Here is a 15,423-nt window from a genome sequence, read left to right as displayed (position 1 = left end):
TCTCTCAGTGCTCTTGTCCTTTTTATCCTCAGCAGTGGTTCATACATACATATATATATATATATATATATATATATATATATATATATATATATATATCTCCAGGTATGGGTTTTGAACAGAATCATTGATACATAAAACCAGCTGCTTATTCAAGAAAACCTTCCCATGTTAAAGTCTTTGATGGTACACTGTAGAGTGGAAGAGCTATGAGTACTTTATAAGACTGATACTTCCACCTTACTTCTCTTAAGTAATACCCTGCTATCTGGAGGGTTTAAACCTGAGATTTTGGAATTAGAATTTACCTAGAAGAAAAAGAATTTCTGACAGATTTTTCACACTGACATGCAGAATCTGAGCTGGTATTTGTAACCTGTGGCAACTGGATCCTTCTCTCGTTGTTACTGGAAGGCACTGAAGGACCTTAAAATTGTCAAGAGCTTCTATAAACACCATTTTTGTGAGCAAACTGCTGGGTCCAAAAATGTAAACAGAAGGCAAGTTCCTGTGCTTAAATGAAATTTTTGGTTGCAGTTAAGTAACAACCAAGGTGTACCAAAACATGCTTCCATATCCACCCTTAGAAAATTATGAAACAGAGAAATTCCTTACATCCTCAGACTCAAAAACATGGCAAATCATTTTGTACTGCCTCTTTCCATCTTGGGAAGGATGAGATGCTTCCACATTATCCTGGGAGTTAGACCGTGGCATTCGTCTACGAGCCATCAAAACAACTATGTTTCCTATATCTGCTATGTAAGAAATGGTCCGCAGGGGATGATCCATCATAGTTTCCTGGAGTATACAAAAAAAAAAGCCAACATGAGCAGCTGTTTCAACTAAGCTGTTATTCCACACCTATTATTATGAAAAAAAAGAAATGGCAATGTGAGATCTCTGTTAAGTGAGGTCTGTAACACCTGTCATCATTGAAGCGAGATACCATGTGAAAACAAGAGTTTCACTTTCCAAAAGTAAAGCAAAGAGCAAGTTTCATAAATTAAAGTACAAAGACCTCAGTATTAGAACTGGAATTTGCTGGGCATGCCTGTGCAAAGGAGTATGAACTTAAAATTATCACAAGCAGACATTTTGGGCTACTCTGGGCATAATCAATACTCGATGCATCATGGCTCGTAAGTACTGAGCTGACTGCAATTGCTAACCTGCACTTGGACACATCAAAGAATTGCATGCATGACACAGTTATTGAGTATTGATTTCTTACTAGGAAACTCTGAAGCAAAACACAAGAGACAGGACTTTCTGAAGGACAAATTTTGGCAAGTAGGCAAAACTCTATTCCAGTAGCTTACTCCTGCAACACTAATAAAGGCATCTTTATCCATACCTGTGTATCTGCATTCAGCACTTTTATTCTTTGAGTAGAGATGAAGAGGTCCACTTCAGTCATAGGTTGAGATTCACCTTCTGGAGCCTACAAATCAATGGACTAGAGTCAAACAAACTCAATAGATAACATCCTTTTATTAATGGTGTTAGCTCATGAACAGGGGTGTAGTAAGACACAGTCACCAGAACAGCAATGCAAGATAAGAGTATTAGACTGCAGAAGCTAAACACAAAAATGTGCAAACTCTCTCTATATATGAGAATGTGAATTGGATATTCATTGAAAAATTCTTAACCCCATAAAAGCTTCTCTGATAATTTTCTTGATTTAGTAAAGTTACACCTGACTGCAAGATGAACTACATAAAGATTTCATGAAAATCAGTATTATTCTTCTTCCATTTTCTCCACATTATTATAAATCCCACTTTAAAGAAGCTTTTTCACAGAAGACACAGAAAGTCCTTCCAGTATCTTTTGTTTAAGGAAGTTCTATACAGGCTAACAATGACTGCCAAGACCACAGGAAAGGCTTGTACCATAGGAAGGTAGCTTAAGCAATTCATAATGCAGTTCTGATAAGTAGACCTTCACAGTCAGACAATGTACTATGATTCAAGCACTAACCCACCGAAGAAGCTCTATTTTCTTAACAGAAAGCAAATACTTGCATTAAAAAAAAAGTAAAGTTAAAGAATATACTTAAAAATTCCATAAGCAAAACATTGCTAAGATGAGTCAGTCTCAGCATATTACTGTGTGTATACATAAACTCTTTTCTTTTTTGCATCCAGCAATTTGACACATCCATGAATCAAACAAAGCACTCATGTAGAAAGATGACATAAAAAAAATCAAAAAATCAAAAACATTTTAAATTTATCATTTTGCAGAGTTAAAACCTTTGCCATGTCAGTTGGGTTTCCTCAGTGGGTATTTTGACTACTGCCTGTTAACCATTTGGTGAATCCAATCTTTACTCTAATATGAAATGGCTAATGGTGAGCAACTAAAAATGGCCAACCAGGCAACTGATTTTTGAGAAATGTCAACTTGTATGGTGACTCAGAAATAAATCTGAAAAAAAAAACAAAAACAACAAACTTGCTGGATGCAGAAAATAAAAACATAAAATAAAAAGGAAAAAAAAAAAAAGAAAATAAAAAGAAAACCCAGAAAACAAAAGAACAGGCATAACATCAAGCTGATGGAATTTGTACTGCACCTTCTTCCTGCTTTTGGCTAATTTCTGGGCCATCTGCTTAGCATGGAACAAACAGAGACAGGAGAATAGTTAGAGAAGAACTTACAGAGACTCCAAGACAAGACGGAATCTGCATGCTAATGCCAGGGATCACAGACTATTAGCTGTTCTAAATTAGACCCCTGCTTAGACTAATTTCCTCTTTTAATTTTTGGATTAAAAAAAGGAAAAATTACAATTTTCATGTTCAGTATAATTACTATAAAAAATGAAAAGAAACCATACCGGAAGAAGATCTGCTTACTTACTTTTGTCATTTAAAATGTTACTTGCAACAAGAGGGTTTATTTGTGATATATGCATGTTGAGTGGTGGGATGGGTTCTTTAGTTTTGGGGTTTTTTTGTTGTTGTTGTTGTTTTCTTTTAAGGAAAAACCACAGAGCTTCCTCTCACTTAGAGCAGTGTAATCCATGATGCCACTTCATTTGAAGAAAGTGTAAAATGTGACAGAAGAACCTTAACTATTATTAGTTCAGCTTTTCAGAGCCAAAGATTTAAGTTCCCTAATGATCTCATACTCATACAGTCTCCACTAAACAGCCTCCCTAAAACTATGTTATTTTTTCCTGGAAAAACAAAATGTCAGAAGGTAACTTGCAGCTCTGCCTTTCCCCCATTGTGTGCAAATACACCCATACCAATCTTAGCGTTGTGTATCTGGACAACAGGTCTTCCTGTGACACCTTCACCAAGGTACATATGATCTCGTCACTAAGTAGTTTGATTAATTTACATCCAGAGATATATCAACCTGTTGTAACAAACTGATTCCTTATGTGCTTGGTATTACATTGGCAACAATGATAATACAAATAAGTATCATCCTCATGTCTTGCAATCATTAATTCAAACCCTGGTGAACTGAACTCAGGGGCCTGTTTACTGAAGAAATGCTATGCTCACCAGGCTGGCAGGTCTCTTTTTACTACTGACCCTAACAACTTCCTTGGTGACTAACAGGTTTCCTTAACTATTACAGGCTTCTTACAGATTTGTGGCTAAATACTTTTATGAAGAACAAGCAGGAAGCCTCAGTCACATGACATGTCAAATATTTTATACTGATGCTCATGACTTAAATTTGCCAGGTTACATCTAAACAAACCTGAAAGGAGCACTGACACTTTAGACTGTGCTACTTATTAACAAATATAAACATTCTCACACTATCTTCTAGCCACCTTTTTCACAGTAAGAAATACTTGATAGCCTGCTGATTGCAAATGCTATGGCAAAAGCCATTAGAACAGGCTCATGCTGCAGATTCTTCATCACATAAATATCAATTTACATTGGTACTCAGAAATAATATACTGCTCTAGAGCAACAGCTGCCTGCTGCACATTGTGCAAGGCGGCGACACTAGTGAGAGCATTTAAGATGCTTCTCAAAATCAAGTTCCTCTTCAGTTTTCCTCCAATTCCTGTCCTGTCCTCAAACTTCACAGAGTAATTTTCATAGAATCATAGAATCATAGAATCAATCAGGTAGGAAGAGACCTCCAAGATCATCCAGTCCAACCTAGCACCCAGCCCTCATCCAGGCTTTTCTTGAACACCTCCAGGGATGGTGACTCCACCACCTCCCTGGGCAGCCCATTCCAATGGCAAATCACTCTCTCTGCCAACAACTTCCTCCTAACATCCAGCCTATACTTCCCCTGGCACAACTTGAGACTGTGTCCCCTTCTTCTGTTGCTGCTTGCCTGGGAGAAGAGACCAACCCCCACCTGGCTACAGTGTCCCTCCACGTAGTAGTAGACAGCAATGAGGTCACCCCTGAGCCTCCTCTTCTCCAAGCTAAACAACCCCAGCTCCCTCAGCCTCTCCTCATAGGATTTCTGTTCCAGGCCCCTCACCAGCTTTGTCCCCCTTCTCTGGACACGTTCCAGCACCTCAACATCTCTCCTGAATTGAGGGGCCCAGAATTGGACACAGTACTCAAGGTGTGGCCTGACCAGTGCTGAGTACAGGGGAAGAATAACCTCCCTTGTCCTACTGGCCACACTGTTCCTGATGCAGACCAGGATGCCATTGGCTCTCTTGGCCACCTGGGCACACTGCTGCCTCATCTTCAGCCTATTATCTATCAGTACCCACAGGTCCCTTTCCTCCTGGCTGCTTTCCAGCCACTCAGTCCCCAGCCTATAGCACTGCTTGGGGTTGTTGTGGTCAAAGTGCAGAACCCTGCAGTTGGCTTTGTTAAAGATCTCACAGAAGTAGTAAAGCACAAGCCAAAAAGATGAAAAACATGGGCAGGAATCCTCGAGTTAGAGGTTTACAAAGCAGACTTAAAAAATAATTGAAATACTGTCATTAAATTTACTGAAAGTTCTGCTCTTGCAATGAAAGCATCTGAGTAGCATGTTTTGAAGAATGACTTTCAAATAGTTAATAAATCTAATGCAATGATATGGAGCAGCCAATTTTAAAAAGTCATTTAACACTGCACAGAAATGCCATAAAAGAAATTATCATCCATTAAAAAAAAGAAAAATAGGATAATTCCATGCAATACATTTTATCAGATAAATCCTCTATCATCATGTTATTTTTCTGACTGAAATAAAAATATTATTTCTAAGAAGAAACAGAAAATACCTAGTCCAAATACCTACCAAAAAAAAATATACGGAGTCCAGGCATTTTATTTAAGCTAATTTAAATATAACTATACACTTAGTTGCAGTTTCCAAAACTACAAATTGTTATAACCATCAAGCTTCCACTCTTGCTACAAAGATGTCTTAAATGTACTCATTTAACCTGTACCAAAAACCTGTGTAGTTCAGTGAATACTTATGTGACAGTCCTCAGTATAAATATAGGCTTGGAGATGATGAGATAGAGAGCAGCTCTGTGGAAAAAGACTTGGGAATGTTGGTGGACAAAAAGCTGGATGTGAGCACTTGTAGTCCAGAAGGCCAACTGCTCCCTGAGCTGCATCAAAAGAAGTGCGGCCAACAGGTTGAGAGAGGTGGTTCTGCCACTCTGCTCTAGTGAGACTTCATCCTAAGTACTGTATCCAGCTCTAGGGCCCTGAACACAAGAAGCCCATGGACCTGCTGGAGTGGGGGCAGAGGAGGGCCAAAAAGATGATCAGTGGGCTGGAGCACCTCTTCTACAATGGCAGGCTAACAGATTTGAGGTTGTTCAGCCTGGAGAACAGGACGTTCCTGAGAACCTGCAAGAAAGCGGGGGAGGGACTGTGTACAAGGTCATGTAGCAGTAGAGAAGGGTGGATTTAGATTGGACATTAGGAAGAAGCTCCTGGCTATGAAAGTGGTGGAACACTGGCCCCATCTCTGGAAACACTCAAGGTCAGGCTTGACAGGGCTCTGAGCAAACTGGTCAAACAGAGGATGCCTCTGTTCAGTGCAAGGGGGTTCCTTTAAAGGTCCTTCCCAATGCAGCGCATTCCATGATTCTGACACTGACTTAACAAAATGTGCAGAACACTATTCACACATGGCCTGTACCTTATATTACATTCAGTAGTTATATCAGTTGTTATCTAAAAGTATTCAAACCTGCCACACTGCTCAAATCTGCTGATAATACTATTAAATTTGTTAGTTCATGTGTGAAACACAACAATGCACATCAGCTGTGAACTGTAACCAAGAACATCAGCTTTTTACATTGTTAGAAGTATTATGAATCCACTCCAAGTAAAATGTGAGAAGATACTTCTTTCTGCACTGTCTGAAAAAACAATGAGACAATAAACAGTGAAATACCTTTTCTGTTATTAAAAGTACCTCCCAGTGGAAATATAAAATAAGTATATTTGAAGAATGACTTCAAAGCAGTGTATCTGTTTTAAATTAGTTGGACTTCAGAGAGATGAACACCAAAGCAAGAATGTCCCCAGCTCTTGTTGGGAGATACTTGTTTAAAGAAGCAGCATGGAGAGTTGTTTTCAAAATCTCTTCATATTCTAAATGAATTAATATGTAGTCAGAAGAGCCTGCTAAGAAGGAAGCATTTTAGGGATTATTAAATTATAAAGGAATACAGTTATATAGAAGGTACGTGCACACAGTGGGGGCTTAAACAAAGCTCTTCCTCTCTTTTCGAGGGTCTTAACTTCAAATCTGCAGATTTTAAAAAGCTCATTCTTAATTCATAACCTTTATTTTCTTTAACTGCAGAGAAATGTTTCATATGCAACACCTAACGCTCTCTAATCAAAGACGAGCAGGGCACAAGTGTCACAGTCATTGTGCGAGCAGCGTTTCCAACATTCAGGCTAAAGGCTATCTCATGCAGTGACCAATCTGGCAGCATGAGCTCCATCTGTCACCATGAATTCATCACTAAAAAAATTTAGTTTTAATGGCAATCAGCAAAACCATCCAAAACCAGCCCTAATAAATGCAAAGACCCTGCGATGCAGGGAGGTATATTTACATTGCCTGAGCTTCCTGTAGAGGTAGAAAAGCAGTAAGTGCCAAAGAAGTGCACAATAGTGTTGTGTGCCATGCAGTTAGCAGTAATTTTCTGAAATACACTTACAGTTTCAGAAAATTACACCCACCAGCTGGTGTTTTACCAGACCAACAATGCAGCCTCCATCCTAAGACAAAGTCACTACCGCCTAGAATAAGCATGCCTGCTGATTTATATGGAAGTAGAATTTATGAGTGAAATGAGCTAAACAGGTGTTTTGTTTTGAGGCACAGCAGCACTGAGGCATAACAGAATCTTCTGAAAGAGTTTCATTTTGCTGATGAACTTCTAGGAAATACATCAAGTATTCGAGAAAGATTCTACACCCTTATACCTAATACATCTGCTTTGTATCAATTCTATTCCAGTCTTCTCTAACACAGCCCTTCAAGTTTTGCTCATTGTGTACTCCTATGCAAGCTTTTCCTCCTAGGTGCTAACTTCCTGCCCAGACCCAGGTTTAAGTTCAGCTCCTGATAGCAACTTCCTATAACATTTCATGCTTATCATTCCTTTCAGCCTCTACTGATGAATCCCTCCCAGATCCAACCTCACCAAAGCTCTTATTTCTCTCCCTTCTTTTATCTTACTTTACCTATGCATTCAAATCAGGCAACTTTTCTACCACGTGGCCAAACATCAGTAAAGAACATATGGAGACTAACAGAGGCACATGACTCATACCAAAAAAGAAAAAGTCTGCAAGGGAGCCTCCACTCTTGCTTTGGCAAGAACACATCAAATCTGCAGAGTCAAAAGAGCTGAGTGAAAAGTACTTTTTATAATGTCACTGAATTCAGAGTCTCCAATGAACATAGATACTTGCTCGTGTTTGCTTTATGTGATGACTTCTAAAGAGATGGCAGAAGACTAATTACCTGTAACAGGAAGGTTACATTCCTGCCTCTTCTACAACACTAGAGTGTCAGTGATTTTCAAAAGAAGGTTATAAGAACTTCTGTATTTGAACATCACCAAACCTGCAATTTTTTGAAGTGTTTTGAGAGTTTTAATTGGAGGTTCCCTATGAAAGTTTCACACATAGACCTAATCGAACACCTGGAATAGGAAACACTGGAATGAGTAACACAGAAAACTTCAGTTAGTCTTAATAGATAGTGTTATTGATCTCAATGATAGCATGTTATCTCTATTCCCCTCTTTAATGCAACTGCACACATAGCCTGAGCTGGAATGATACAAAAGAAGAATACTCATACGCTAAACTAAGGAAAGCTTTCAGGTGGTCACTTACTGAATTAGCAGAGGATGAAGCTGTGTTCCTAGCACCCAGCCCTGTATGGATAAGAGGAATATTGCACTGTTCTCTAACATGGTGCAATACTTCACCCACATATCTTAGTTTTATTTGACAATGTCATCACTGTAATTTACAGTGGAAAAGCATGCCCATTGCTTCTGGCAGCCTGTACAGAAATCAACGGGCAGTTCTTTTCTCCAGAGATGCAAAGTAAGCATATTAGATTAATTGTTTTCATATATGTTTTTATGGAAAAAGGCCTTTCCTCATTTTTAATTTTTTTTTTTTTAAACTAAGCTGTTGTATGCTGGAGAAACTAATATCCACAGCAGGGTCAAAAATAACTGCAGAAATTACCACAGCACCATTTGCATCAAATGCCAGGCCAGAAGCTACTGCAGTACTTGCTAGTTATACCCTAAGCTTGGTTTCCCTCAACACTCAGATAATGAATAATTTAGACCACAACTCACTTCAAATTCTAGCTTAAAGTACATGGCACAAGTGTTACTATAGGGAATTAAAACGATCTGGAAACTCCTTCTTATCAGTCTTGTTCCAAAAGCAGCATTAATCATGTGATTTACTTTGCAGAAAGAAAGATGAGGCAGTTAACGTTCCTGAAATCATGGATAACCCCACACGAAAAAGGTATTGCATATGCTACAGGTCTGTATCTGCAGCCTTACTTCCTGGTGCTTCACATATTGGTGCCTTATTTCTCACCTTGATCCTGCTGACAGCTTCCTGAGCTTGCATCATTCTCACATTCTTAGAGGGAGTTTTATCAGAAAGGAGCTGAGTTGAGCCAAGGTAATTGGCAGCAAAAATGATTCCATCAATCAAGTCTTCAGGATCGCAAGGTCCAGGAACTGTAACACAAGAAAGCAATCACTGAAGAAAATTATACTGAATCACAGCAAACCAGCAGAACTATGACAACTTCAGCCTGCACCTAGTGGCTGCAAATCCTCCATGATGATATGGCTAACACTACTTTCAAAGGTACAAAATGCCAAGCAAAGACTTTGAATATCTGTGGTGGATTGACCCTAGCTGGTCACCAGGTGCCTACCGAGCTACTCTCTCACACCCCCTCCTCAGCTGGACAGTGGGAAGAAAATATAACAATAGGCTCAAGAGTCAAGACAACAGGGAGAGGTGATTCACCAATTACTATCATGGGCAAAACAGACCCAACTCAGAAATTAATTTATTACCAGTCAAATCAGAGCAGGATAATAAGAAATAAAACTAAATTTTGAAACACCTTCCCCCCACCCCTTCCTTCTCCCTATGCCCAACTTCACTCTCTATTTTCTCTACCTCCTCCCCAGCAGCAGCTCAGGAGGATGGGGAATAGGGATTATGGTCAGTTCACCATGTGATCAAGCCTCCTCAGTTTTCCTCCTCAAGGGGAGGACTTCTCACACTCTTCCCCTCTTCCAGTGTGGGATCCCTCCCATAGAAGACAGTTGTCTGTGAATTTCTCCAGTGTGGGTCCTCCTTTGTTAGCTGCTCCAGCATGGGTTGCTTCCATGGGTGTAGCCTTTCAGGAACGGATTGCTCTAATGTGGGTCCCTCACGGGAGAAGTTCTGCTACAAGACTGCTCCAGAACATGGGCTCCAGCTTCCTTTGGACGTTTACCTGCTGCAGTGTGGGGTTTTCCATGGGCTGCAGGTGGATATCTGCTCTGTCATTGACCTCTAGGCAGGGGGACAGCCTGCCTCACCACACCTTCACCAAAGCCTACTGGGCAATCTCTGCTATGATGCCTGGAACAACTCCTCCCCTTCCTTTGCTAACCTTTTTGTCTGCAGAGTTGTTTGTGTCACATATTCTCACCCCTCTCTCCAGCCACAACTTCTGTTAACAAAGGGATTTTCTTCTCACTTTTAAAATAAGCTATCACAGAGGTGCTGCCATCATTGCAGATGTGGTCTGTCTTGGCCAGTAGCAAGTCCATCTTAGAGCCAGATAGCACTGACTCTATCAGATACACAGGAAGCTTCTGGCATCTTCTCAGAGAGGCCACCCCTGCAGCCACCCTGCTACCAAAACTTTGCCACATCATTACATCTGTAAGTTCCATAATAGTTCATTACAGCTGTAATGTTCAAAACAGTTCATTCTTTTGTGAGCAGGGATCAACCTGGAGCAAAATAATCTCTGTGAGTTTTTCACTTTTATCAAAGGGACAGACATAGTTACTCAATTTGCCTTCCAGACACCAAAACCAGCCTTATAATTCTAAGACCAACACTCACAAACAGAAAGAGGAAGGGTGCAATACAAAACCAGCCATCAATCACTTGCTTGTGCATTAGCCACAGTTAGCACAACAGGCAGAACCTTGCTAGGAATGCCATGTAGGTACGGCTTGTCTTACCTCATCAAGGAGACTGATTGCCCAATTAAGCAAAGTGCTCGTATGCCACAGACCTTTAAAAATCACTTTTTACCTCAACAAGGGCATTGAGGTACAGAGTTAAATAAAAACGTTGCTAAATGTGCAGAGTATAAGCTTTCCTGACGGCACTCCTATAGATTATTCATGATCTGACTCCCATCTACTTCTGTGGAAAGTTATAAAGGGATGGTGAAGCGTTCATCTCCTAATGATGCAAACCCTTTCAAAGAAATATTCATTATCTGTAACTGTTTTGCTGTTTGCAGAATGTAGCTAAAAAATGTGTATGTGGCAATGTTCTATTTTAACACCTTGCTACATGCTACAGTCATCATGATCCAAAAAGCAGGCTGGTTAATCTACACGGCTTCTTCTTTTCTCACAGATAAGAAAAAACAATTCATGTTCAAGAGAAGTGAAAATTAAAATCATCTTAAAGTGTGGTAAATAGTAAGAGTGTTCACATTTAATCACCAAAAAAAACCAAAACAAAACAAAACACCTGTTTATAGGTTTGGGGCTTTTTTTCCCCTCTAAGAACAAAGTAAAAACCCTGCAATATCAGAATGGAGTTTTCATTGGTTCAAAGGGTATCTTGAGATATAAAAGGATGGGCTTAAACTTTAACATTATTCAGAATGCTGATTTTGTTTTAGTTACAACAGATTAGCAACACGGGTAACTTTGACCCCAAAGAAATGCAGGTTGTTATTAAGATTAAAATAACAAAAGAAAGAGGTGGAGATAACTATCACACTGAAATTACACAGAGATGCAGAAGCAGAGGTATAAAATTTGCTTGCCTCCTTTATGATTTCTTTAAATATGAACGTGCATTAGTAATTTTAAGATGCACATTTCCTGTGTGAAGAATTTGTTCAGATACTACGTAACTGCAAAACTCTCAAAATTAACATATCACTTTCAAGTACTTGACTCAGAAATAGAGGTTTTTTTCCTTAGGGAAATTTCTGCTTCCAGAAGAATCTGAAGTACTACATATTTGCACATTCTTCCAGCCCTGACCATACAGCATTTCAAGCGCTGCTCTCTATTACTCATCCTGCCTTTTCACCACTTCCACCGCTTCAATTTCTGATCAAACATAACAACTTCTGATCGAAACATTAAAAAAAAAACCCAACAAACAAAAAAACCCAAACAACAACAACAACAGAAAACAACAGACAACCAAACGTGCAGATGAGACTCCTAGAAGAACGCATATTAAAACCAAACCAGATATGTGCTCTGTTTTCATCAGAGGTGGCCACACAGGCAGCACTGTTTTTTGTAAAATCCCCCCTCAGTTTAGTACCTCTGACAATGAAATTATCATCTAAACGGAAGTGCAGCATATGTGCCAGAAAGATTTCTTGGATTACTAGTGCAAAATTAATTTTTTTTTTAATAAGAAAATGTTGCATCTAGGAGAAGTCTCTATTTTAAAGGAGGTAGCCCTTGATACACAGGGCTACCACCAGGAGATGAATTTTGGTTCTGCGAAAGATCCCTCATTGCTGCAAAATTCTGAAGCTCAGGTAGATTCAAAACAGTATATGGAATTTATCTTAGTTGACATTCTGGTCACAGACTCCAAAACAAACAGCTCATACACTGAAATCTAAACCGATGATAAATCTGTAGTCTAAGGAGAAGGATGGCATAACCATTTTAACAGCACACTTTAAAGCAACCCAGGGAGCTCCAAGAGGGTTTAAATGACGTATCACGACAACTGTAATTCTGGCATTTCACCAAGCACATGCAGTAGCTGTTGCCAGGGGAAAAAAATAACAAATGAATCTTCAAATCTTCTGTCATAATGAAGTAATACTTTTACAGCATGCAGGCTTCCTGTACACAGAGGATGCAGACTCAAACAAAAGGTAACAGCACTTCATGAAGCAGGTAGCTTGCTTTTTCACATTGTTTTGAATAAATTGCTGAACAAACACAACCTTGAATCTATGCAGGAAGCACTATCTAACTAGAGGACAAGTAGCTGTAATGCAGTGCAGATTTCCTGTGGCAGGTCCGCCAAACAATCCAATTAATTCAATTCTGCTAAACAATCCATATAAGATTGGATTGAGTTTGCCAGCTGGAGGCAGCACAACAGTTTTCTTACCTAGCCTATTCTCCTTCTCACACATTCATACGTGTTATGTAAATACCATTAAAAAAAAATAGTAGTGTCTTAAGTGAAACTGACAGCAAACAGCAGAACTGAAACAGAAGCTATGAACGAGACACTGCAAAACTAAAAGCTCCATGTTTCTAAATTTCCTAAGAAGCATAGCAGTATTTAACTTATGTTGCAGATTAGAGACAGCTTAATATAAATCAGTATACCAAATCCCAGCAGCTTCTCTATTCAGTAAATTAAAATAAAATTGTATACATTTTAAATATAGGATTTTTTGCAGGTACGAAAAAAAGATTTGTAGAATTATCTTACCTTCAACATAGGTTGGAAATGAAGCCAAGCTTTTTCTGGACTGTAATTAAGACAAAAAGTATTTCAAACAGAACAGAGCATGCACAAATATGCATTACAAATTTCTCCATGCAAAACAACAGAAAATTAATTAGTGACAGTAACTAGCAGGAGAAGACCGTAACTTACTTACTAAGATTTATTACTACATTTATTATTTTAAAACTCTAAGCACTAAAGTTAAACTCTAACTACTAAAGTTAAATTCAATATATTCTGTTTGTGTCTTTTCTCTCTCAGGTAACATGCCAGGTCCAGTTACATGTTGATGTTCAATAGTATATTACCTGTCTACAAATAGGTGATCTACTTTTACTGACCAAGAAGAACGCAGGAAAACACATCATATATTGAAGACACTGGATCTTCCAGCTACCAATAAATGCATGCAGGAATATATAAAATTACACTATACTGTTATTATTCATGGATGAAACTAATAGCCAGGACAGTTATTCATTAACTAAATTTTGTTATTCATTAGGACTGTTCTTAGCTGTATTCCTCACACAAAAGTAGCCTACAAAAAAAAAAAAGCCTAAATTTGAACAGAGTAGGTAGCAATCAGCATTCTGTGGAGTAACTGAACTCAATAACACCTCACCACCAATTATGTTTATAGTGTATCAAGCACAATATCATATATGGTAGCTTCAATTACATAAATGGTGAACAAGCAGGGGAAAAAAATCTGACTTGCATATGTAAATATGTAAATCTAAGGTAAGAATTCACTTTCAACTGCAATTTGCTGTTTAAGACTCTGTGGTTAACACTGTAAACACCTGAAAGCTAGAACTTTCAGTGACTAAGGCTCACCATTTTGAAATAACCAGCAACAAAATACAGGCAGGAAAATCTATCTAATATATAGATGGTAATAGATGTGTGGAGGTGTCAGCTGGTATTGTATGTCTCACACTACTTTAGTGTGAGGGATACAGCTAAGAACAGTCCTAATGAATTTGGATAGTCCATGGATTAAAAAACTTTAATGGATCTACAGCTGATTATACTAGCAGTAACTCCTCCAATGACTGTGTGGAGGACTCTGCTGGTATTGCATGTCTCACAATACTTTAGTGTGAGGAATACAGCTAAGAACAGTCCTAAGGACTAGAAAACTTTAATGGATCTACAGCTCATTATACTAGCAGCAACTCCTCCAATGGCTGCCTAAAACAGTTTTATTAAAAGAAAACTTACATACGATGAGAATAACACATAATATCTTAGAATCATAATTTCTGGTACATTTCCAGGCAATACACATTGAAACATATTCCACATTGTTTTTCCTTATGATGAGCAATTTGTTAGGTTTTGTGTATGAGTGAAAAAGCTAGGTAAAACTAGGAAGCTTACAATTATATGACAGGTCAAGAGACTGACCTCAAGGAGTCTTTTCCATCGTAACTAATAGGAAACTGATGTAACAATTAATATTTTTCAACCAATAATACTCATCTTACTATACCATAAAACAACTTGTGAAACAAATCCAAGTGATGCATGACACAGCAGAGACTGTACAGCTGTTCCTTATGGAAAGGAGCAAGCTATACTATGAACCTAAGAAAGGTCTCCATGAGAGATTTCACTGGCACAAAGATGTCCAAAACTGATGATCTACCAGTGCCAAAGCATCTAAGCTGCCGTGAAGGAACTAGCATGCTTTTTCAGATCTCTGGCTCTTTCACCTTTTCATATGAATGATTTTACTGGATCACCTACACACACAGCTTTAAACAATTGTTTGTGCTTACTGGTGGCGTAGTGGTAAGAGGGAGATTCAACCACTGCACTGTGACAGGCCTACATGACAGGCCTACACAGCAGAGAGAGATCTCAGATATAGATGTTCTTTCCAAGGTACTTTCCCCCCCACCCCCAGAGTGAACAAAGCCTATAATTAAAGATTTAGCAACTATTCAGCAATGTGAGCAGCTCTTTCTTTTCAGGACAGAGTGCTGTAAACTGTCAACGCATGTGCTTTTAAAGCAAAAACTGACACACAAAGATAAGTTTTTTGTTCATGACCCAGGGTGAAAGACATTCTACTAAGACCACAGGAATAGTAAAGTAACAGGTAAAGTTACCAATATGAGGAAACCTACACCTTTGGATTTTACAGATCCATGAATAATGAAATAAGAAGGTCATTAATGTTGCATTA

General features: G+C 38.7%; 1 protein-coding gene across 2 annotated transcripts in view; it reads right to left on the bottom strand.

Annotated features, from left to right (window-relative positions):
* Positions 1 to 15,423, bottom strand: part of APBA1 (amyloid beta precursor protein binding family A member 1) — a 140,019-nt gene that overhangs the window by 16,866 nt on the left and 107,730 nt on the right. For both annotated transcript variants that reach the window (XM_064140115.1, XM_064140113.1), the window contains 5 exons: positions 13,209 to 13,248; positions 9,063 to 9,208; positions 2,585 to 2,617; positions 1,358 to 1,444; positions 616 to 801 (listed from right to left, as the gene is read on the bottom strand). In XM_064140115.1, the coding sequence (XP_063996185.1) occupies positions 616 to 801; positions 1,358 to 1,444; positions 2,585 to 2,617; positions 9,063 to 9,208; positions 13,209 to 13,248 (492 nt within the window). The remainder of the gene's footprint in view (positions 1 to 615; positions 802 to 1,357; positions 1,445 to 2,584; positions 2,618 to 9,062; positions 9,209 to 13,208; positions 13,249 to 15,423) is intronic.

This window comes from Pogoniulus pusillus, chromosome Z (assembly GCF_015220805.1).
Source record: "Pogoniulus pusillus isolate bPogPus1 chromosome Z, bPogPus1.pri, whole genome shotgun sequence".
NCBI lineage: Eukaryota > Metazoa > Chordata > Aves > Piciformes > Lybiidae > Pogoniulus > Pogoniulus pusillus.
This window is presented reverse-complemented; position numbering and strand designations above follow the sequence as displayed.